Source organism: Pyxicephalus adspersus, chromosome 2 (genome assembly GCF_032062135.1).
Source record: "Pyxicephalus adspersus chromosome 2, UCB_Pads_2.0, whole genome shotgun sequence".
Classification (NCBI taxonomy): Eukaryota; Metazoa; Chordata; class Amphibia; order Anura; family Pyxicephalidae; genus Pyxicephalus; species Pyxicephalus adspersus.
In genome coordinates this window covers 8,396,688-8,422,006 of record NC_092859.1, presented here as the reverse complement: position 1 = coordinate 8,422,006, position 25,319 = coordinate 8,396,688, and the positions used below count along the sequence as shown (strand labels likewise).

The window sequence follows — 25,319 nt, the reverse complement described above, 5'->3', positions numbered from 1 at the left end:
CTGTCTTTGTATTGCAGTAAAATGTGAGAATGGCGGATTGTCAGATGGAGAGAAATGTATCTGTCTGGGTAACGTTTATGGATCCAGATGTGAACTTGTCAGGGATCGAGTCTTTTTGGGTGAGTAGACCTATTTAAATGTATCAGTCATAGTAGCATAATGCCCTAAAAAAGAATTCTACTGGAAGGCTTAGGGGAAAGGATTGGGCTCCAGTTTTGTCTATAGGCTCATTGCAGTTGGTTCCTCATTTACCATGCCTTGATCTGCAAAAGGGTCCTTTTGTTAAAACAGCCATTTTAGTAGAGGAAGGATTTTCATTCTTCATGTAAGAGCTGACTCGATGATGTCTGGTAGAACCAGCATAAGTGGTGGAGGAAACACCAATCCAGATTAAGAATAAAGTAGAAGCAGGGGGATACTTGCACAGCAGGTCATCAGGTACAGCTTCCCTACCAGTATAGAGAAAATTGAGCAGCTAATAAATCTCTTAAGACTAGGTAGAACGGCCTTTGATGATCTCCCACTGTAGATAAAAATCTATAGACTCCAGGCACATGCCTATGAGCAGACTTACTTCAAGACAAAAAATAGCTTTTTTTATGGCATTTAAGTATAATTAAAGTTGCACTAACACCCCTTTCCCAATATTTTTTTTCATTCAAAGCAGTTTCATATTCATAAATAAATCCCTAATCACTTTTTTGTGGTTATTGATGAACCTTGGCAAATGTATTCCCCGAAACTTCAAGAAGGGAGGAGTATGTGCTGTTGACATCTCATCTTACCTGAGGGTTTCGTAACAGTTTAACATTTCTAGATGCTCCCTATAAAAGAGGAAAGTGTGCCTTTCTAAGGTTCACTTTGGCCACATGGCGTATAACTTCACCAGATGCAAAAAAACTGATGAAATTATATATATATATATTATATATTTTCCTCCATAAATCCAAAAACACTCTGATATTTAAAGCCTGTGTGTATATTTTTGTGTCTGTTGTATGCAAAAATAAAACTGCAAGGGAAAGGAGACTGAGGAAAAAAAACTCCTGAAATCATCCTAGCCTAGGCAAACTTACTGCTTGGAGTTTATGAACTGTTATTGAATATTAAAAGTGTAGAAACTCTTATATTAGCATTCTGCTGTAGTGCTTCCAATAGAATTATTTGCTGTGTTTTCTTACTGGGCCAGCCTGAGCATCGTTTTACATTTTTTAGTACTCTGCAGATCCTCTTTAAGCTTGGCATGGGAAATACTTAGTCTGAGTTGTTAGACTGTGGACATGAAGCCCAACTGAGAAAGTGAGAAAAAAGGATGTCACTGGTCCAAAAGACTAATTTGTAGCGCCAATGTTGCCAGGCATAGTTTCAGGCAGGTCCTAGCCCTAGTCCTTAGAACACAAAACAGGAATTTGAGACAGGCACCAATGATGTCATCCCAAATAAAACTATATTGCTCCCAACATGGACAGAGATTAAACTGAGGAAACACCTGACTTGATATGGTTCACCCTAAAAGGGCTTCATTATTTTATTTAAGGATGAAACACAACAGAGATGGTTGATCCCTAGTGGAAATTCTGGTTCCCCATGCCAATCTGTAAGCAATAAAGTTCTATTATAGATGCCATCCTTGCCCTGTTACATTTGCTTTTCATTGTGTATATTATGACATATCAGAAATGTATTCATAAAGACTAATTAAGGATCATAAAAGTCCAAAGTAATAAATGGTCCCATTTATGGTCAAAGTACCTTAATGTATGCCAGTGTGAGGCTCTCATCAATTGAGTGAGCAAGTACATTTTATCCTTGGGTTAGCTAGGGTTGAGGTAGCACTTGAATGCTAATTTCATACATGTGTTATAATGCAGTAGTGTACTTGGGCCCTTAATTGTTCTTCCTATGGCATTGTAAAGTGTTAGAGCCTTCGTGTGATTTTTGTTTATCCAAATTCTTCTTAATAGCAAATCTGGACTCCTGGAACAAATCTAAGAACAAAATAAAAATGTCATTAGAAAGATAACGCCTGCCGCTTGATTGCTACATTTTGCACTTTGCCAGCTGCTTGAGGACTCACATGGCAGTTCTGGTTCAAAAAGCGTCTTCACATTTGACAGCTGGTGGCAATAGCTGTGGTAGTATTATTTATTTTTTTATGAGGCTGCCCAATACAGACATTACATGTAGTGTCTCCCCTTGTAGCAGAGGTTCTTGGCACTTGGCACTGCAAGGAAGCAGTAAACACATTGCAACCTCAGTGCCAGTGTGAATAAGTTCTAACTGAGTACCCATACACATGTAAGACCTGCTGACTAAAAAGAAAGGGTCTAGTAAACTCTGATGGAAGACATGCTTATCTTTCCTAGACATTTTTCAGGTACGGAACTTAATGCTACAATACTAGTGGAGCTTCCAGTTACTGGTGTTGAATATACAAATGAACTGGAAGATCAATCATCTGGATTATACAAGTCATTAGAAGCAACTCTCATAAAAATGGTAAATATCACACCATAAATCCTAATCTATCACATCAGAAAAATGAATGCTAACTAAATTGCCCCAAAATTTAAAGGGAATGGCTAGTCTTTTCAGTTTTTTTTTTTTTTTGTCGATGTAGGAGAAAGAGTGATGATTTTATTGTAAATTCTTTATATTCTTTATATCATATTTATATAGTACATAGGCAGGGTGTGTTCTCTGTTGTGCTTTAAAACTGTTTTGTCCAATTGCGTTCAATGCAAACCTTTTGAAATACGATTCTTTCCTTTTTTTTCATCTCTCTCTCTCTTTTTCCAGGAAAAAGAAATCTTACCAAACTACTTCCAAGATATAAAGATCACAGGATTTAGGTAAGTCCATTTTTATACCACAAACACAGACCTCCTGGATGTATTGTGATAGCTGTGATTGCTATACCAGCTTACAGGTGGTATTGAGTGGAACCAAAAAAAATCCCCCTAATTGCAAATTTGAGCTGACATTATGTGAATATTAAATGGCATGTCTTTAATCTGCACATAAGCAATGAAAAAAGCAATGTATTCATGAATGAAGCATGTAACAGTGTTTGTAGGCATCATTCCCAGAAGACCTGCTGCAAATGAGACACACAGGGACCTGGCTGTCAAACTCGTTGCTGGTGCAGCAATTATAGTGGGCAAAGTGGGCACAACAGAAGGAAAGTTCTTAGATAAAGAACTAGACCCCACATGTATAAAATATTATAGACTTCTGTTAATTATGACACCATCACAGCATACTATGAAGGGAAGTTTTTTTTTTTTTTAAGTTTCATTTTTGGTAGTAGAAGGGCAGAGTGACACTTATGCTATGGCATTTCACTGTGAGTGTAGTGTGCCAAGATGATGCCTCCTCAGGGGTGGGGCAATGATGCTCTGTGCTCCCAGTTTGTCCTAAGACTGCTGGGTTGTGTGACACTTGTCTTCATTCAACACAGAAAACTGAAATCCAGTGGTGGAAAAGAGGTACTGCAGGGGACAGCTACAGAGTGATATTTTTAAAAACAGCTACAGTCGACTTTCAATAGTGAACTGTACACTAAATGTAGCAGCATGATCAGTAGGTCTTCATAAAATGCAATACAGAAGATTGGAAAGTCACTAGTAAAATTGATAACATAATAAATAAATACAAATAGAAGCTTCTATAGGAATCTTTGGAGGGGGATACATGGTGGAGAATAAACAGACAATGGGGGGCAGAGTTTTCTAAGGAGTTCACGAGGAGCGCCTAAAATGTAGTCGCTAAATATTTAAATAATAAAGGGTCAGGATGCTCCCTTAGCAAAAGAGAAGATGCAATAGCCCAATTGGACAAAATAATTTTCTATTAGCACAGTAATAGTTAAACAGTTATTACACAACATTCTGAAAAAGTATAAAATTTTACATTTCATTTCTCACAATGAAGGCATTTTCTGTTTTAGTGTCTCTGCAAACTTTAAAAACTTTAAACTCTTTAATATGTGGTGTTTGGTTTGTGTCCAATAGAATCGCTAACCCCAATGCTACCGTCATCGTTCATGAAGTGATTATAAGAATTCCGTTCAGTAATGGAGCTGTTACTGATCAATATGCAAAAATCTACAAAGAGGTGGAGACAAAACTTAAAGAAACAGAAAAATGCATCGATGGCCGTAAGTATGAGCATCCTAAAGGAGGCCCTCCAAGTCTATGTGAAGTGAACTTTGTTCATCCCATTTGTAATAGCTAGGTACAGCTATATATTTTATCATTATTATCGTCCGGTTTTCCAATGTAATCCTGCCAATATCCCCGACAATATACATTAAAGAATACAAAAAAAAAAAAAAGATACAGGACTTTAACGGCAGTGGATTTGTAAAAAGTTATCATATACCTTTTATTTACTTCATAAAGAAACAACAGCTAAAATATACATGCCTTTTTCCTTATACCAAGTTTTAGGAAGGAAGAGTTAATCAACATTGTTAGCATACCTGGGCTAGATACATTGTACACATTACATATGCGATCATCCAACACGTTTGGCAGACTATGTAATTGGTACAGCTAGTAGATGTATCAGCACAAAAGTTGTTACATTCACCAGTATGCTTACTCTCTTGACATGAAGGTAGGCAAAAGGCAGAATTAAAGTCACAACATACAGAGATGGTGGTGTCCCATATATGTTCTCTACAATGGTGTCACAGATGATGGCGGTTCTTCTCAAAATTCAAGTGCAAGTCCGTTCATGGATGGAATCATATGATTGAATCTAGTTCTTGAAAATTTTTACTTATTATCACTCCATAATTGAGTGAGCATTACCAATAATACCTAGAGAAGTACTGAATATCGTTGTGTTTAATGCCCATAATACAATGTATCTAGCCCATGTATGCTAACAATGTCGATTAACTCTTCCTGAAGCATGGTATAAGGGAAGAAACATGTATATTTTAACTGTTGTTTCTTAATGAAGGAAACAAAAGGTATATGATAATTGTGTACAAATTCACTGCCGTTAAAGTCCCATATCTTTTTGTTTTTGTATTCTTTTAGGTACAGCTATAGAGACAAGTACCAATGCAAAAATGTGTTTTTTTAAAAATACTATTTGATGGTACACAAATCCTTAACATGACTGGGGATGCCTTAACGTAGTACATTGTGGGTTTTGTATAATATAAAAAGCATGAGAACTCCTGATATTAAAAGAAAGCCCTTTATCAGGCATGGAACCTGGATTCCCAGGAAAAGTGGACAGGCAAGCATGTGCCCCTTCCTCCCCCTGAGCATACCAGGTGCATAGGAGCCTAACTTGTCCTAAAAACTTGTCCTGGTTGGGGTGGAAGCTGTCACAACCGCAAAGAAGCTTGAGTTTAATGCCCATAATTATGGAATACGAAGTCCATGAAGCTTATATAGGTGGTCAGGGGTCCAAAAACTTTTGGTCAGATAGTGTATTTACATGTTTATACAATGATATGTACATCTCAATACCCTTTTTATCCCATTCTTTTTATCACAGATTTCACACCTTTTTGTGTTGATGGGAAGGCTGTGATAACTACCCTAAATCCTCCGCCCACTGAAAAAGGTAAGTTAAAGATGTACAGGTTGTAGTTTAAAGATGGCCCTGATCAAGGGGGCCTTTCAGAACTGCTAAAACGTGCTGGCCTCGGCTTTCTTTTTCATAATAAAATAATATACTTCAAATTAATGTATCAGTTTGGAACTCTTTGCTTTCAATGTGACTCAGATTTCATGCAAGCCCCCTTAAAGGACTGCTTGTGTTTAAGAGCTGCACATTTGGGGTCATTCCACTCCATAATATAAATTCATCTCTGACCCAAACTTTCCAGAGGCAATAACAATTTGACAAAGGTTTTAACCCCACCTATTTTCAAACTCTAAAGGACATTGACAATGCATTCCACACAGCTGCCCTGAGGTGCTCAAAACCTACAATGGCCATATTAGCCTAGCTACAGACATAATCTTTTTTAACCCCATTTATGAGAAATCAATTCAAATCCTTTGTGGTTACTAGGAAAGGGAGGTATGGGTAATTTCTGGACTGCTGTAAAATTACATGCTCTGCCAGTCTATCCTATCTTTATCTCTATGGAGGAGATTTTCTCTAACTTCTGCATTGTTAAGCCCAGAACAGAGGAGAAATTTAGGCAAAATAGGTAGCAGTCTACAATGATTCAAGTAAGATAGGGTCTCAAAAAGGATAGGGCCTGCAACAAGCAATGCTGCTAAAATGGTTCACAGGTCATTGGGGAAAAAGGCATTCTTTAGACTGAGGTGCTAAAGAACCCTGTCCTGGCACTGGGGGTAAATTTTCCTATCAAGAACATAAGCAACAATAGATCCTAAAAAGTTCTCTGAACCTCCTTCATACTGAAAAAAAAGTTGGATATTGGCTTTAATGTTCTAAATTTATTAATATAGAAATCAGAATAGGAGAAAGAAGGGCAGTACTGTAAACCTTATAAGCTTTACTGTACTGTACTGTAATGTAAGATGGAAAAGAGACATAAAAAGTATGTCAGTGTTTCTTCATTATCCAATGGGCAGGCACTTAACCAAGTCTAGTTGCTTGAACTACTGTGAAAAAAATGCAGTATAAATTGTATTTAATTTTGAGTGCATTTTACTATTCTGCTGTGCTCCTATGTTGTCCATGCCAGGGCCTATGTTAATATATTCACCATAAAACAGAAAATGATGTAATTTTGCCTTTTTTGTCATCTTAGAGCTCTGTGTGAGGAACATCAATGTGCTCTTTGTTAATTACTTTGAACCTGTGGTTGAAACAGAAGGTCTATCCTGTGTATCGGAGTGTGATTTCAGCTCACCTAAATATGTCGACTGCAACACAGGGACCTGCCAAATCAAACAAGATGGTGCTCAGTGCTTGTGAGTAAACTTCAGAGCCCAGGACACCTTTCTTTTTTGTCTATATTCTAAACATTTTGCCTTTTATTTTTTTACTTTTCATTATGATTTTACATTTCTGGTTTTTCAAACTGTAACAATGTCACCTCAATGATTTTTGTTATCTTGGGATAAACACAGGGAGAGGTCTGTGAAACTTCTCTACAACCCATTTGGAGTAAAATTCAAAATCATAGGAGCCAATAATAAAAAAAAAATCCTATTCAAAACTGCTAGCTAAAGATGAATTCTAACAAAAAAGGAAACATGATCCTACTGAACAGCTTTCATGGAGTATCCAGCTTCATTCTAGAGTTGCCCTATGCAAATGTCCTCAGGTTTGGGGTTAATCCAGAATTATTCAACTCACTTCCACTGTGACCTGCAGCCTGGAAGTATTGTTGCACTAATTGGCCCTCACACATTATTATGTGATATTTTGTTGGGTAAGAAACAATCACCACTGCAATCACAGGGTAAGAGGAATCATTTATAGCATGATGTCAATGTAGTGCTTAATGAAGAAAAAAATTCCATGATGCTTCTCAAAGTCAACAATCCCAGTTAGCCTTCCCCTCTGTCCCCTCTTAGATTGTGCTGGGTATCACAACACCTCCCTGGCCTGCCAGGACTGAATGAATGCCACTCTGGCCCAGACAAAATTTAAAACCAGGAAAAGAAGAAGACGGTGGTGTGTCTGTGATGGAACAAAATATCATCTGTCTCTTCTGCATTTAAGGACCTGGATGATTAAAATTTTTTTGAAAAAGGGTTTGGTTCCTATTGAAACATTTGAAGTTTATTCTCTTGATAGTTTTTTCATTCACCCCCTCATCAACACATGAAATTATGAATAAAATGTTTCCATTTTCATTGTGTTGACATCATCACTGGGCTTTTGTGCTTTTCTGTATAACACAGGCAGAATATGGTTGGCAGAAAATATTAGCAGGGTATGGTACATAGCTTCCTGAATACAGAGACCTTTGGTAATGCACGCATGTGAAGAACTGAAATCCAGTGAATGAAAGAAGTAGGCCAGGGACAATGAGCCTGAGATGCGAAGGGCAACATGCTGCTAGATGTCCTCCAGCCTGGGAATGCTGTGAGCTCCACTTGACTTCCTGCTGGTTGATGCACTTTGTGAGAAACTTATAGTGTGCCGTGATACCAGAGTGAGATTGAAGTAAGTAATTTCAGTACTGGGAGGAGCTGGTACAACTGTGTGAGACTGACGGGAAGGCTGTAGGACAGATTTAGGAATTGATGCTACAAGGAGGCTCAGGAAAAAGGGAAAAGGGTCTCCTAATGACCCTGTGTGTGCTTAATTTAAGGTAAATTCTAAGAATTTTTAAAATTTTTGTTTAGCTGCCATTGTGTTGCTGTAGCTGACTAATTAGTACTAAGTACTTATGACACTGTTTTAATTTTCTTCACAGTTGCCCCAACACACACAAGTACTTGTACACCTATTCCCGATGTCGTGGAGCTGTGCTAATTGCAGGCATGTATGGAGGGGCTGGGGCTGCCATCGCTGTATTGGTGATCGTTGCTGTGATCCTTGGGGTTTTCTTCTACAGAAAGAAGAAATATTAGGAAAGACTGTGGCAACGGTGGTACGCCAATACCATATTGGGACAGCATTGCTTAAATTAACCATTTATTTGACTATTTATTTACTGTTTATTGTTTGCAGTGCATTTTTGGAGACTTTCCCATGCTCTAAATGATTTCCTTTGTCAATTCTACCTGCCCAATTAATATGGTGACCCTCTGACATTAAAACACCAGGTCACTAAGCCCATACATGCACACAGATAAGGACATTGCTCTGTATGCTGGTTCTGGGTTACTGTCCTGGGGAATATTACAAAGTAACAAGAGAATACAAGCCCCATGCCAAAAGTACTCCAATTCAGTAAGATGCTAACCTATTTTAGGAGGTATCCAGTTCCTCTTTAATAAGGGCTTAGATTTTTAGTTTATTTGCAGTTCTTGGGGGTAAATACAGGGGTTATGTCAATGCTGGAATAAATTGAATCCCTTCTATGCTTAAGGAAACCATGGATCTAAGATCTGATGAGGGGAACATTTACATAACTCTTAAATGCATTGGATGGCTATATTTTTATTCATTTGATTAGGCAGTTTTACATTCCTTGCACTTTCCAATATCTACCTCTAGGTCCAATATCTATCTGGGTGCCTTTGGGGCTCCTACATGTCAGATAGCTGCCTAGTGTAAGTCATTGCACCACCACAATATGGACATACTTTCACGCTCTTGAATCCGGGGCCTTCTACCTACATGTTCTGAACCACATCACATTACATCACAGGCAACCAAGAGTTTAGCAATGGCAAACTCTATATTTTTTGTAAAAAATGTTTAATTTATTTACTAACATAAACTAAATATGTTTTAGGGTTGGCTTATGATGCCCCTATAACCTCATTCCATTATATAACCAGCAATGCTGGCGCAATGGTCCAGTGGGTTTATTTTATACAGACTAGGCCTAACATAGGTATATTGTGAAACCCATAGGGCCGTGTAGGGTTCTAATAATATATAACAATAAGCTACTGGCTTGTTTACACTGGATTGGGAACAACTGCTCCGAAGCATGGAAAAGAGATGGTAAGAGATCCTGAGCTCCCTCAACAATTGTGTAGATTTGAATGCCCAGTGGAATACTGCACACTTCTGCAAGAGGGACAATCAATATTTCATCTTTATAAAATTATTATTATTTAACAGGATTTATATGGTGTAAACATATTACACAGCCCTGTACATTAAATAAGGGTTGCAAATGAATACAGACAGTGACACAGGAGGTGAGGACCCTGCCCCGAAGAGCTTACAATCTAGGAGGTGGGGGGAATTAACACACAATAGGAGGGGAGATATGTAGTGGTGGGAAGTAGGGACGGTTTCAAAAGACAGAAGATGGATAGGCAAGTTTGAAAAAAATGGGTTTAGAGTGCTTTTTTAAATGAACATAAAGTAGGAGCAAGCCGAATAGGACAAGAAAGACCATTCCAGAGAATTGGGGCAGCTCTAGCAAAGTCTTGGAGTCGTGCGTGTGATGAGGTTATGAGTGAGGAAGTGAGTTGTAGGTCATCGGAGGAGCAGAGAGAGCAGCTGACATTTTGTTACCATGTCAGAAATGTAAGTGGGACAAGAACTGTGTAGGGATTTGAAGGCAAAGCACAGGAGCTTGAATTTGATTTTAAGGTGAAATGGAAGCCAATGAAGAGAACTACAAAGAGATGCAGCGGAAGAGGAGCGGTTGGAAGGATGGATGAGTCTGGCTGCAGCATTCATAATAGATTATAGAGGAGAGAGTCGGGTTAGTAGAATACCAGAGAGGAGAAGGTTACAGTAGTCAAGACGAGAGATGATAAAAGCATGTACAAGGAGTTTGGTGGTCTCTGGGGACAGGTAGGGGCGGATTTTGGAGATGTTGCGTAGATGAAAGTGACAGGACCTGGGGTGGACAGATAGATTTGAGTGTCATTAGCATACAGATGCTACTGTAAGCCAAAATAAATAGATGTTACATTTAGTACAGCTGTGCTTTCTATTTTGAACACGATACCTGCTTCCATTGTATATAACTAAAAAATTTAAAATATAACTAAATATTAAAATAAATGTTTTACTTTTTACCAAGTTTTTTTTTTTAAATACGAAAAATGTGATCCAAATTTTTTTCATATGACATGACAAATTAACAGTACTATCGCTATTTTTAATGAAAGTTTTTACGTTTTAATATCAATATAAATAAAGCTGTTGATGTTATACCTAATATTCTGGTTGATTAGGTAGCCACAAACCTTCGAGGGCATTAGTGGTTTCTGTGATTCATTTTTAAGGGATGTGGTATTGTCCCCTATCTGGGGTTACTTTGTGTGCGCCTATGCTTACTTTGCCATTACATTATTATGCATTTGTATACAGAATACCCATTAGATATTCTAAAATGAACTACACACATTTGAAGAAGTAAAGGAACAAGTTATGTCCCCACTTACTTTAAAAGAACCCTTTTCTGGTAGAAATATGGAGTCTGTTTTGACTTTCCTCCATACTTTTAAATATAATAGACCCAAAATAAATAAACAGATCAGTAATATTAGAAATAAAACCTCTTATATGTATGCTTGTTCTGAGTTACAATGTTAAAGTCAGAAGATCAGCAATACAGAGAGGTAATTAAGATGTGCAGAATGAGAATTAAGCGATGGTAGCCTCTGTGATTCTCTCACTAAGTTCATTTTAAAGTAATGTAAAAAAGAAAAAAACACTTTGTAATACACACTCCTGTGTTTAGATACTATTTAACTCAAACATGGAAGTGAAACCATGACATTTATTGCCAAACACATCAATGCTTTCCCAGTTATGTAGCTTAGATTAGCTTCCCTTTATTGAACAATGGTAATAAATAACTTCTAAATGATTTAAAAGGTTTGTTCCCTATTAACAAAGAATTTCTTGAGGGGAATAGAGCACATTCAGTATATTATCAGAATCAAATGTTTGCATTAAGTGGACATTACAAGGTTCTATAAAATGGGCTGATTTCCTTTTTTGTTGTAAAAATGGTTTAAGTTAAGTTGGTTCAAGTTAAATGTCAAACCCCACTGAAGTCTGTAGGAGTGAATATTCCTTTTTTTTTTAGTCAGGATCAAATATCCTAAGAACTTTCATCGTCAAGAACATTCATTAGACGTTAAATAACTTTCCCTCATATTTACCATTCACCTAACTTAAAAGAATGTTCACCCAACATTAGAGTATGCTCAACGTGTAATAGTATATTTTTAAACACAAAAACAAAAATTTTTTGGCACAAAACAAATACAGTCTCTGCACCAGCACCCCATCCCCGACCAAGGTAAATATGCTAATATTATATTAGACCACCTTTAGCTAGGATTATGGAATGCATAATTGTTGTGTTATTGTTTCAATAAGTTTATGCATTATCACAACATTTATTTCCGTCCAGAGCTGCATTCATTTTCACCAAGATCTTGTATTGATGAAGGAGTCAGACTATTGTGTGAAGTCTTCTACAGCATCCCAAAATTCTCAATAGGATTAGGGCCTGGACTCTTTGGTGGCAAATCCATGTATAAAAGTTATTTCCCATGCCCTCTGAACTACTCCTAATAACTTGAGCCTGATGAATCCTGGCATTGTCATCTTGAAATATACCTTTGCCATCGGAGAGAAAACAATCCACTGATGGAAAAACCTTCACTTTCAATATATTCAGCTGATCTCATTTTAATTGGGGCACGTAAAATAACTGAGGCCAACTGAAGCTTCCCCAGATCATAACGCTGCCCCCCAAAAAAACCCTAGATTATAACACTGCCCCCACAAGCTTGGGGACCTTTTTGGCTGCATATGTAGGGGGGGCTTATTAATGCTTTTTTTTGCAAAACTATTGCAAAGTTTATTCAGTATTTGGTTATAATTTTACATTTGAATGCTCCATAACTCTTCTCTTGACAAGAATATACATATATTAATTTACCCCAGCTGTTTGAATTGCAGGAATAAATAAAATTACAAATCAACAAACAGGTAGAACAGCTTTATTCTAAGGTCTTTAAATGAACAGAATTCCTGTGCTTTTGTTTGTGGCTTAAATTTTTTCTCCTAACTTCCTCCTAAAAAAATCCAGACGTTTATTCTTTTGTTACCTGAGCAAGAAAACAAATGGTGTTTTCCCTGGTTCTTTCAGCTCTTATTTGCATGTACTGCACCCTACGTATTCTATTTACAACCCGTGTAAATCACAGTTATCATTTACTTTCTGGATTATCTTTGGAGAATACATTCTGGGTAATCGAACAGGACAGAAGCTCCCTGCATCAGAAAAGCAAGTATTGAGAAAATGGTGGTCAACCTTGCTGTCCTTTGTCTTCTCATTCTGCCAGGTAAGTAGTAAAACAGGTAATTACTACATAGCATTTCTGTCTCTTAATTTCATCACCTATGTAGTCATTTCACATTAGTTAATTGGGGATGTTTTAATACTTGAAGATAAGTACTTTAACTTTGTAGTATCTCAACAACTCCTATTAAGCCTTCTTCTAAGCACTTTCACAAAGCTATTAGGTATGATGAATTTTGGTATGTGATACCAAGCTTTCCTAGCACAGATTCAGTAAATAAATTTTTATTTCAAGATTGCATATATATACTGTACTTAACTAACTTCTGAATTCTGAATAATATAGTTTGTTTGGGGGTTTAATCAATACTCCCTATTGGTGAACTTAATCTAAAATGCTTTACAACCCTTTGTCAGGCTTTATCCGAATATTGGCCAAATATATCAGGCATCAATTTGGTCTACTCCGTATTGTGTAATTTGATTTTTTGTTTTGTTTTTTCCTCTTCTAGCATGTGTTGAAGGAATGGACTCTGCAACCCTAGGAGTGAATGTCACTTTATCAGCTTTAACTACTGAATACAAAACCCAAAGCACTTATTTAACAACCATGCCTTTCACACCTTCAACTACAACACATTCCATTACCATAAAGCTTACAACTGTGGACAAGACATCTCCTACTAATAATACAACTTTCGCAATTACTGCACCTCCTATTGCTGCTTCAAGGTCAAGCACCACAGCACCACCTATGACTACCTCAACCATTATACCAGCTACTGTTACAATGTTCACAGACACAACACCTGCTACTACCACCACAATGTTCACAACCACTACACCCACTACAATGTTTACTGCTACAACATCTCCAGCTATTACCACCATATTGGCTATATCCACAGCACCTCCTACTACCACCACAATGTCCACAACCACTACATCTACTTTCACCCCCACCACGATCCATACAACCACAAAACTCCTTAGCTCTATCACAGTGTTTACAACTAACACACCTATGATTGATGTATCTTTAACTACATTGCTTACATCTAATTCAAGTATCCTAGTGCCTTCAACCATAACAACAAGAACAACCCAGAATTCGGGATCAGGTAAGTGGGTCTTTTACATTTAAAGTGTTGGTCAACTAGGAGATTATACTACATGTTTTGATGATGAAAATGATGAAGAGAGGTTTGATGGCTTTTTGCACTTCTGCATATCTGCAACAATCCAATAGGTTCCACTTTCACTACTGGATTTGTTTTGCTATAGAGGATACAACATTGACAGTGAGACCAGCCAAAGATGGGCAATAATATTCATTGTTAAAATAAAGGCAAGGATAGAGCTTTGTCATATGATGTAGATAGAGATGACTTTTTCAAAGAAACACCCAAGAGCTACAAGAAGGCAGTGAATAAGTCCACCAGGCTCTGTTCATACAAAAAAAAAAAAAAAAACATGTTTGGAAGGACTGTCCCTTTTAAGATGTTTAAGGGGAAAGTAAATCGTTTTAAAGCTTAATGGCTAACTCTACACTGTACTCATGTTTGCTTATGGGTTCTCACTCTGCCATACAATCTTCTAGTTGTGACTGCAAGAGGTCATGCCAAAACCTACTGCACGGGCATACGCCAACATTGTCACTATATGTAGACAGGAAAGGGTTGAAAGTGGCTGGAGGAAGTCAACAGCAGTAGGATACCGAAAAGCATAGAAAAAGATGAAAGCAGTATTTTAACATTTAAAAATGTATGGTGTTTGTTATTGGTCCACAATACTTTATCAAACTTGGTTTGGGTCTGGTTCCCGTTTTCTGGATCACCCGGGATCTCCCATGATAGTCTATCTTCTCCAATCTTGGAGAGATTTAATAAATCTTACTCTTTGCATAAAAACTGATGAAACCCACACATGACATTGATGCTTTTTTTTTTTTTTTTACATAGCACAGTGTCACAATGGAGGCTACTTTGATGGGATCCAGTGTGTCTGTCCTCGAGATTTCTATGGGACCTTTTGTGAGTTAATCTCTAATAGAATTACAGTAGGTAAGTCTCTTAATCAGAGTTTCACAAATAAGGTTCCGCTAGAGGTTGCTAGAGGTTCCTTGGGCAATGAGCAATTTGTGTCTCTTGGGACAGTTACCCTTCACACCAATAATTGTTTTGGCTATCTGTAAGGGTGGCATCCCACTGGCCAGCAAAGTAGGAAGCATTCTTCCCACTGATCACTATGTTAATGTACTGTGAGCTGTGTATACTGTTATTATTGTCAGGGGTTCCCTAAGACCTGAAAGTTATTTAATTGGTTCCCCATGTTACAAAAAGTTGAGAAAGGCTGCTCTAAATTGGGATAGATGTGTGGGAATCAGTCTACATTACTAGTAACATAAAAGGAATTTTATATTATTATATTGTAGGACAGCCTGCATTTTAAAGTCATATACTATATACTATTATTACATTAAAAATATATTTTAATATATAAATATATAATATAAATATAAAATATATAATATTTTATAAAAATAATATTTAATTTATTATATTAACGATTTACTCATCAGAATATATGCAATATATTATAAGTTAATCAATACACAGGCAACATTCTGTTCCCATAGGAAATACTCTGACAGCCAAGGTAAATGTAGACATTGCTTTCAGTAACGTGGAATTCAAAGAGGGCATGGCTAATGCAATAAGTGAGGAATTTAAACATTTTGAATTCATTTTTAAATCTGAGGTAAGGTATCCTATTTAAAAAAGTTACAACTTTTACTTTGCTTCATTACACCTTTTTAAATTCATTTTCCTGAATATGCAATTACCCTGTTTGACGTCTCTTCCTCCAGACTTCTCAATGGACAGTAAAGCAGCATGATCATCTCCAGTAAAGGGGCAAGTGATCTTGGGGGTGGAAATGCTAACTATTGCCTATTCAAAGCAAAATAACATGGTCTCCTAATCACCCACTAATTACTCATTTATACGCCTCTTTTCTCCACTCCTCTGATGAGTTTTTCCACTGCAGCACTTGCCCTGTGTACTGTGAGTTTATAAGTAATAAACTCCATTACCGTGTTTTTTTGGCATATATTATATATATGTTCTGTGGGATATTCTTTAGAATTTGAGGTATCATAACCAATATCCAGATTATTTTGTAAAATTATAATCCTTTTTACCTGTCTCAGCACTGCCTACCTTCTCTAGTCTTGTTTAGCCACTTCCTGTCTACATGTTCTTGCTCCATGGCTGTAAGTTATTGCACTATTTTCAACAATGGCGTATTATTACTGTAGAATGTGTGTCATCATGGCTGCTGGTAAGGGCTTGTGTGGGGGCAAAACCCAGGAATACAACTGGATTGCAGTTGTTCACTCTTAGCAGTAAGTGCCTGAACAAGGGCCTCTATGGATTATCGGGGTTTTTTTAGGGCTTATTCAGGTGAGCAGCTCCATGATAGTGGGTGGTCATTGGGGGGGGGGCAGGCAAGAAAGCAACTAGATAGCAGTTGAGTGCCCTTAGCAGCAAATGCCTGAACAAGGGTATTTGTGGATTACTAGGTTTTTTTTAGGGCTTGTTCAGATGGACACAGCTCACATAGCAGTTACTGGGGTTCCCTCACATGTGGCCCACCAGCCTTATGCTCATGAACAATCAGAGAGCATGTAAATAGCCATAATGGAGAGTTATTTTGCTGTAGTCAACTGCCCTCATTCATGGGTGGCTGTGGTCAAGGTGATACGAGGAGGAATTCAGCTGTAGGAAGTTTCCAATAGTGAGGAATCAGTAAGGGTATGTGAACAATCCATTAATGAAGGCTTTGGATTTAAACATTATGCTGAAATGATATTACCATAGTGAACCATTATTGAGATGTCGGTGGCTAACTTGGGATTTAATTTAAACATTTTTTATGGTCTATTTTTATGTTATATGCTCTGCCCATAGACTCTGTACCCTTTATGGTGTTATGACCAATACGTTCCTCCCTGCAGATGAATTCAGTCTATTATGATGTTCCTGGTTATAAAGATGTCATCATTCAGGAAATCAGGTGTGTTTTTACAATGATACAACACGGATGTGCAGTGACAGATTACATACAGTAAGCTACAATAAATGTGGATTTTCAGGAACACTGGAAATTCCCATCTTCCTGGCAGCATTTAGTCTAGTACAGTACTTTGTCATTGGGGTTGTCCTAATTCCCTTAATTTCCAAAAGCAATCTGCAGTTGTTTTTCACTTGCTCAGCAAGTTCTCTGCATTGTAATAATATTTTTGGTAAGGTCAAGTACAGAAGTAGTGGTAAGACTCCCTATGTTATCTGTGCAAAGGCTCAGGTATAGGGCAGTCCAAACTCATGGGTAACTGTAATAATCTACAACAGATCACATAGGAATAATGATATAATTTTTGTGTTTTACAGGAACGGCAGCATCATTGTGAATCATGTTGTCTTAGTGGAAATAAAATACAAGCTGGATCTAAATATTTTAAACCAGTACAATCAGATGCTTGAAAGAGTGAGACATCTACTGGAGCAACTTAAGACTAACAAGTGCACATCTGCAGCTAGTAAGTGTTGTTGAGGCATCTCTGCATTTTACTGAACAGTGTGAGCTTCTAGGTTGCTAGTGATGAGATAATCTGCTCATGTTTGATTTGTTTCCAAATCTCCACTTACAGTTTAAGTAAAGCATGAGCTGATGATAACCATAAACTTCTGCGGAGATCCTGATCAGGGACCTTGAGTGCAGCGTTTTCAGCCCTAACCATCACCAGACAATAGACAGTTAGTTGCACACAACACCCTTCTGTTCAATATAGATGGGAGGGGGAGGATACAGCTGGAGACACCCTGCTGCATCCTCCGTCGTAGAAAATCACAGTGTCTGACTTTGGTTGTTTAGTGTCTATTGAAATGCTCAGCAGTAATTCCTGATGGATTGTTCATCAATCCCCTCTGACAAATTTATGATTGACGTTGAGGTACCACTGTACACATATCAGATTTTCGCTCAAAGCAACCATGACTGTTCATCTCGGATGATGATTATCTGACATGTGTACATAGCTTAAGCCAAGTTAGCAGATTTTCAACGAAACCTGGACAAAACCAAATGATCTGGTTTGCAGGTACAATAGACAGTCATGTGACCTTTGTCATTGTATGTATGCTTCATTAAGAGCACCTATTGTGACTCATAATTTCAGGATTCATATGCCTAAGTGGACTTTAGCTATCAGCTGGTTACATCACCCCCTGAGATGATACAAAGCCGTTCTGCAATATAGTATCATGCACTGTGCACATGAAATATCGTTGTATGGACGGGTGGTGTCATGTGTAGCACTCTATACTGGGAAACTTTTCAAAAATTTCCACTCCATTTTTTTTTTTTTTTTGGAACAGGAAGGTGCAAATATTTTTCAGCGTGCTGAACTTTGACCACACATAAGCCATATGTACACATTATATCCTATTGCCTGCTACAGGAAATGTGTTGTGTACTTTTATATATGGTCTTAAAAAATGAATTCATAGCACATAAGGGTTTGTTTTCTATGATTGAATGGAGCTGAGTTTGGGTCACAGTTTGTAATTTTGAGGTACAAGTTTTGTGCCCAGGAGTTTCTGAGAGCCTTAAAAAACTAGCTCGTTGGACCAAGGTTGGGCTGGGGACCTGGACTAAACAAAACGAAGTAAGAAGGATCCATAAGAAAACATTACCTGGCCTGTTTTATAATAATAACAGAAAGAACAAAGAAAATAAAAAAAAATGGGGATGATGGTGTTGGATGGAACAGCAAACCCCGGAAAGAAGAGGGAAGCCCAGATAGCGCAGGAATTGCTGGGATCGGTGAGTACATGGATTGAGGGCTTTTAACAAATAAAGGTATTTTTCAACCCCAGACAACCATTAGCCATTGGAGATGCTGCCTATTTTTTAGTTAGCATGGGTATAATTTAGTCGTTGAAGAACTGAATAGAATGGTGGATGCTCGGGTCAATTTTGCCCTTGCACTGAATCCATATAACAATATTAATGGTTTTACTATAAAATTCTGGGAAAAATTGAAGCAGCTGTGACATGACCACTGACCTTATGAACCCCTGTGATCTCCTCCACAACCCAAAAGCTACATCCTACTGCCAACGACAACCTATTCTTTTTTCCACAGATCCATTGTGTGTTGATGGAAAGTCTATCACAGTTACACAAATCCCACCACCAAGTGAAGAAGGTATAAGAAAATATTGACCTCTATAATGTTCCACAGTATTAAGCTGAATTGGTGTAATATTACTCCTTTGTGTCATTAGAGCTTTGTTTGGATCGTGTTCCAAAAGGAAATGAAAATTTTTATGATCCTGTTCTGTTTCCTGATGGTCTGGCCTGCGTATCTCACTGTGATCCATATTCTCCCAAACACCTTAGCTGTAATGATGGCACCTGCCAGGTCAAGAGCAGATCTGTCCCACAGTGCTTGTGAGTATTTTGATTTGTTGTCAGTACAGATGAGCAAATTTGGTTCTTAAACACTGAACCCCGCTGAGGGATTAAATCTAATCCTCATCTATAGTGTTTAGGTTTGTGTATTTCTTTTTGACATGTGAACTGTGAATTGCAACTTCAATGGTATTAGCTGTATGGATTCTAGTTGTGAGCTGAGCTTGGACTCTCAACATAATTTCCACATTTTAGCAGTCAGTGAGCTAGGTGTTTTTTTGTTGGTTTGTAGGTAGCTATGGCTCCCTAGGGCTACAGAAACTACATTTATATCCTGAACCTGGTTTTGTATATTTTAGTCAGGGCTAAAATAGACATTTTTCAATCAAGTAAATAAGTATTACTGTACATGAAATTTGTGCATTTTCACTGTCAGCCAGAAAGTAGAGCTCTAGGCTCTTTTTATGTTTTCCACGCTCTCCCTTCACCTTCTCACCCATCTTTGGAGGTTTAATTAAAAAGCAGGATGTTAGAACTCAACTATGTTCTTCTCCTAAATTACAAAACACAAAGTACGTTAAAAAAAACCTGTATCATGTATTACATTTATTGTGTTTTTTGCTAGAAAGGCCAGGCTATTGTCCTAAGCCCACTTAGGACCATGGTTAAATACAATTTCAAGGCTGGAGTTTTCCAGGAAGTGTTTTTTTAGGCATACCTGATTCACTCAAGGTCCTGAACTATAGGACCATTTACCAGTTCAGTTTCAGCACTGCAGGGTGGCAGAAGGCATCTCAAACTACCTGCCACATGCATTCAATAGAGATCCCAATTATGAGGACACTTGAGCTTTTTTGGAATAGGAATCCTGACTTCTGTTACATTGGAACTAAAACTACTTCCAATGGTATGGTAGGTTGTCCATTATCTGATACAGTTAACATTTAGATATCATACTTGTTTATTAAAATTTTGCACACAACTGGTGGCCAATATACATTCTATTTCCAACAATCCAGTGCAGCATTCCCAGTGTAGATTTTAATTTTTAAACATCAGAATCCAGGGATAAAATTTTACCATGGCTGCACTTTTGATAAACTGTCACTGAGAAAGAGGTGGGCTAGCCAGGGTTAGGTGAATGTTACAAAAACCTAAAGGTGACATACCTGTAACACCATCCAAAAGTTTTCTAGAAAGACAAAGCTCTGGGATGTTCAACGAATAACATGCTTCCCCACTCAGTAAGACTGGCCATTATGGTAATGGGTAAATAGGTAAATCTAGTCTGGGGTGGGAGGGTAATAAAAGGCTGCTGCCATTGTGTGCATCTTTTGATGCCTCTGCAATTTATAGCTGCAGCAGCTTTCTATCCCTTTCCTTTGTCTGTACCAGGGCAAAAACAACAGGGGTTAGCTAGATCATTTGTGAGGTCTGCTGTAGGAAGAAACCTTCAGGGAGAGTACATCAGCTCACCACCTACTGAAATGAATGAAATATTTATGTGCATCTTAATCAAGTTATTATAAAGTGTTTGTCTCATTCTAAAGCTGTGCCAGGACAGACCTCTACATATACACATCTTTACAATGCACAGGGAAGATTTCCAAGCTTGGCCTCCTCATTGGAAGCGGATTCGCCATTGGGATTTTGTTCATCATTTCCATCATCCTGGGAATTTACATCTACATAGTTAGGAAGTCAATGCCAAAACCATTTCTCACTGAAGATCTGTATATCACCACAATGATTTAGAGGCATAGAGGATAAATATATTTACAAGGCCTAGATGGGCACAAAAAAAGTTTAACACAGGAGTCAACTGGTTTTACTAGTTCAGTTGTATTCCAGACATTCATGTACACTGTCAGTCCCCTGCATTTCTTTTTGAATGTAGCCTCATGATCCTGGAACACATCTGCAGGCAATGTTGGAACTCTAAGCCTAAAGTGACGCTGCTGTTATCAATTTGTACCTGTATTTACAAACTAAAAGTCGCCTACTTTCAATACTGACAATTTCCTCTCTGGTTCTAAGCAACTGTCCCCTGAAATTCAATCGGAAACTGATTTTGTGGGTTGCCTGCAGCTCAAACTGCTTCCTCCTGATGACCTCCACCTCTTACTGTCTTTGGTAATGGCATGAAAACAGTTACAAAGCACAGGATTTACATTACACACCATGGAGCTGAATATGCTTATTCCTCAGAGAATACAAGAAAACTGGGTTAGCCCTAATTGTATGAACTTTCTAACTTCAACAAAGTTTCCTTGTTGGCTAGAACTGATCTTCCATAGTCCTATGTTATCCTGTGCCACCTATAGCTTCTAGGTACTTTTTTGGCTTCCTTCATCTGTTCTATGACACCGGTGGGCAGAAAAATGCAGCTGAATTTGCATGTTTTACATCATAAAAAAAACATAAGTCAAATATATACTAATACACACCCATGTAGGGGGTATAGGCTGGTCAAGGAAAAAAGTAGGTCAAACTCATGTAAACAGTCAAAAAAAATATATGTGCGTATTAATAGTTACATAGTTAGTCAAGTTGAAAAAAAATCCATCAAGTTCAATCACTAGTGAAATAAACATAATACAACCAGCAAATCCCAGATAAAACCATATAAACATAGTTGATTCAGAGGAAGACAGAAGAACTCCTATAAAGAATAGTTTATTTTGCTTCCTGATCCCATGAGGCAACGTTCCTAGGATCAACCATATCTGGTGTCTTTTCCTTAAAACTTCAATACCCAGTTATATTCTGTGCTTCTAGAAAAGCATCCATTTTTTTTCTTTCAATAGCATTCTATAGAATTTGCTAAATCTACTCTTTGAGGGAGCCAATTCCACATTTTCACAGACCTTACTTATATATGTATAATTGTTCAGCACTAATATTGTAAAACACAATTACAATATTAAACATAAACAAAATAATGTCTACTGGCTGCAGAGGCTTCCACAAGCTTAAATTGAAAACCAAAACTCCAATGACTGATGTGTACAACAGTCCTAAAGAAAGAGAGTGCAGCTGACAGGCTGTAGAATGGGGGTGGAAATGTGTTATTAAATATGAAGAGTCAGGGGGAAATGGACACTATGGCTATCTTCACCTGGAAATCATGGTGCCACTAAATATTTTTAGGGAAATGACTGAAGACTCCACAAAGGATATAGGATCCTGCGAGTATACAAGTGTATCACAATCCTTTCCCAGCAGATGGTGTCCTAACCTAAAGCTTTAGAGCTGTATAGTACATTACTTTACAGGGCAGTAACTGAAGGTTGTATGTGTTCTATGTGTGAAGGTATTATTATTATTATTATTAAACAGGATTTATATAGCGCCAACATATTACGCAGCGCTGTACATTAAAAGGTATAATAATTAGCCCATTTATCACAAACCTGGCTGTACACATTAACTTTAGTTCCAATAAGAGATTATAAGTATGCAGTAGTAGCAACAACTCATATACAAATGATTCATTTTTACCTTTTCTTAGTTTTGTGATACAATGATCAACAAGAAAATTAAATTTCATATTCAGTTATGCCCACTATCATCCACAAGGTTTCCCACTGACTCTGTTCTTTTTTTGTATATTATGGACAATATTTGAGTGTATATTATTGCTGATGATAATATTGTATTACAATAGCTGTATGTCCTAATTGCTTGTAATAATAGCATTCAATGCAAAAAAAGTATTTTTTTTTTTTATTTTGCATGCCTCTATTTAAATTTTTTTTTATATTTACATGCAGACCAGGTTATCCAGCAAGAGTGATGGTTAGGAGGGTTGAAACAAACCCACTAACACATTAGCCAAGGCATGGATGCTTACAACAACTTTTATTCATAAATAGTAAACCTGTTTTAAAAATGTGTTAGCTGGAATTAGACTTTAATTTGTCTATTTTGAAAGGGGGACAAAAAATGGGCATATAGGGGGGGGGGGACAAAAGGGGGGGGGGACAAAAAAATGGGCCTATTCAGTTAAAGATTCCTACTTTCCTGTTTGGAATATGTATTACTTTGTACAATGAGCTGCATATGCAAGATGGCAATTCATTCAACGTGGCTAATCAAGGTGGCAAAAATGCAATAAAACTGGCAAGGGAGATTATAGACAAAGAAAGAAGAAGATGGCGGCACCCTGTGAGGGAATGGGGACCAGTAACACAGGATTTGTTTCCCCTTTGAAACTACATGTCCATTTACAGACTTCTAGAAATGATGCTATGCTTGGCCTTACTTAATATCAAATGCTACCAGAAGGCAGAACAAATGTACTAATTTTGGGATGCACCACAGAAAACTACTAAAAAATGTCTCAAAGGAGAATATATTTACTGTACATATAATAAATAAACTAATATAATGTTAGCAACTATAAATCAAAACAAAATATTTTTTTAAAACAATTCAGAACAATGCCACTAGATGGCAGTGTACTAAAGGAAACAATATATTTCAATGTATATTAAAAAAGAAACAAGAACAAAAAAATTATATTAGGTTGCCAGGAAAATTAAGATGCCTAGCAAGAACAAACTGAAAAACTGCAGTGATTGAAGTGAGAAAAAAAAACAAAACAAAAAAGGCAGTTAAAGTGGCAGTCCCTGACTTACTGTGCACAAAATGCTACATTATATTACAATATTATGCTTTATTACAATATTATTATTATTAATAATAATAATATTTTTAATATTAATAATATTATTATTATCATTATTATTTTTATCAAGCAGTATTTATATAGCAGCGACATATTACGCAGCGCTGTACATTAAATAGGGGTTTTAAATGACAGACAGATACAGACAGTGACACAGGAGGAGGAGAGGACACTGCCCAGAAGAGCTTACAATCTATGAGGTAAAAGCAAACATATTAATTAAATAGAGGAAAATCATTAAAAAATACCTGTCGTTGCTCTTTATATAAGTTTATTTACATTTATTCAATTTCTTTATGTTTTTCTGATCATAAAAATTTTAATAAAGATTATATTTGCAAAAACTACTTTCCTCACTCCGGTGTTCTGGCTACTTTCTGTTACTGATGTCACTGGACCTCACAGAGGAAAGCTCAGGATCCCAGTTCTATAAAGAGGAAGTGACTGCACCAACATGAGCGTTATCTTCTAAGATTTGGGATCCTCAGCTTTCCCAGCATTCCACCTATGTCAACTCAGCTAGGTAGCCCTATTTTGTTTTTTACCCTAATGCAGCATTTTGCTGTTGGCTTCAAACACCCTGATGGTCACTTTTGCGGCAAATTAACGTGCCAGTCATGGCAGAAATGAAACTCTATTGCTTCTATTGCTACTTCTATTGCCAATTTTATTAGTGGCAATCATGAAATCAGCAGAAATGTGGGAATCGGTTACTCCGGTATATGGATCACCAAATTAGGTCAATTATGGGATAGGGATCAATAAATGACTCACTGACCATCAAAAAAAAAACAAAGGATTGCCCTCTGGTGCTATAGTGCAGATGCATCGCAATGTATTGAATATTTGTGCATTTGGGTTACCTTTAAGAAAACTATTACCCTGAATAACCACAAGGCACTGGTGTGACTGGGCCCTGAAACAAAACCCTAACCCTAAGCAAACCCTTGATCAGTATACGTAGCTTATCTTCAGCATGGCAAAGTATTGAGCTGTTACTGTCAAGAACTTTCAGTGCTCTTCTGTAAGTAACAGGCTCCCTTTAAATGAACACATTAATATTGTCTCAGCCTCTAAATGCCTCAGCCTTGTTAAATAAATAAATCTACCCACTGTCCGTAGGACTGAACACATATGTCAGCACTGAGTCAGTTTTGAGGGCCAGAGGCAAGGTGCACAGCACAGCAAGGACACCTCGACACGAAGGAGACCGACTTCTGTCAGAGGCTTCTCAGAATTCCCCCAGGGGCCCAAATCACTGCTTGCGGAGGATTAAATGACTTGTAAACTTAAATG

General features: G+C 37.4%; 2 protein-coding genes and 1 long non-coding RNA gene across 4 annotated transcripts; all 3 read left to right on the top strand.

The window, feature by feature from the left end:
• Nucleotides 1–10: 10 nt before the first annotated feature.
• Nucleotides 11–10,636, top strand: LOC140324920 (mucin-3A-like). Its single transcript, XM_072403042.1, has 7 exons — nucleotides 11–119; nucleotides 2,378–2,499; nucleotides 2,800–2,852; nucleotides 4,014–4,159; nucleotides 5,521–5,589; nucleotides 6,755–6,917; nucleotides 8,375–10,636. The coding sequence occupies exons 2-7, from the start codon at nucleotides 2,497–2,499 to the stop codon at nucleotides 8,529–8,531; spliced, it is 591 nt and encodes a 196-aa protein (XP_072259143.1). The 5' UTR covers nucleotides 11–119; nucleotides 2,378–2,496; the 3' UTR covers nucleotides 8,532–10,636.
• A 2,741-nt stretch (nucleotides 10,637–13,377) lies between these two features.
• Nucleotides 13,378–16,021, top strand: LOC140324919 (uncharacterized). The gene is made up of 3 exons (XR_011919587.1): nucleotides 13,378–13,977; nucleotides 14,818–14,919; nucleotides 15,495–16,021. It is a non-coding gene; the product is annotated as an uncharacterized lncRNA (long non-coding RNA).
• Nucleotides 16,022–16,609: 588 nt separating this feature from the next.
• LOC140324918 (mucin-3A-like) lies at nucleotides 16,610–23,242 on the top strand. Of its 2 annotated transcripts, XR_011919586.1 has the most exons (6): nucleotides 16,610–16,933; nucleotides 17,308–17,456; nucleotides 19,065–19,127; nucleotides 19,207–19,372; nucleotides 20,884–22,646; nucleotides 22,718–23,242. XR_011919586.1 is itself a non-coding variant. In XM_072403041.1 (5 exons), exons 1-5 carry the CDS (start codon nucleotides 16,875–16,877, stop codon nucleotides 21,086–21,088), a joined length of 642 nt encoding a protein of 213 aa, XP_072259142.1. In that variant the 5' UTR covers nucleotides 16,610–16,874; the 3' UTR covers nucleotides 21,089–22,659. The 2 variants fall into 2 exon arrangements, 1 of the variants encoding a protein (XP_072259142.1); XM_072403041.1 differs by lacking the exon at nucleotides 22,718–23,242 and having other exon boundaries at nucleotides 20,884–22,659.
• The last annotated feature ends 2,077 nt before the right edge of the window (nucleotides 23,243–25,319 follow it).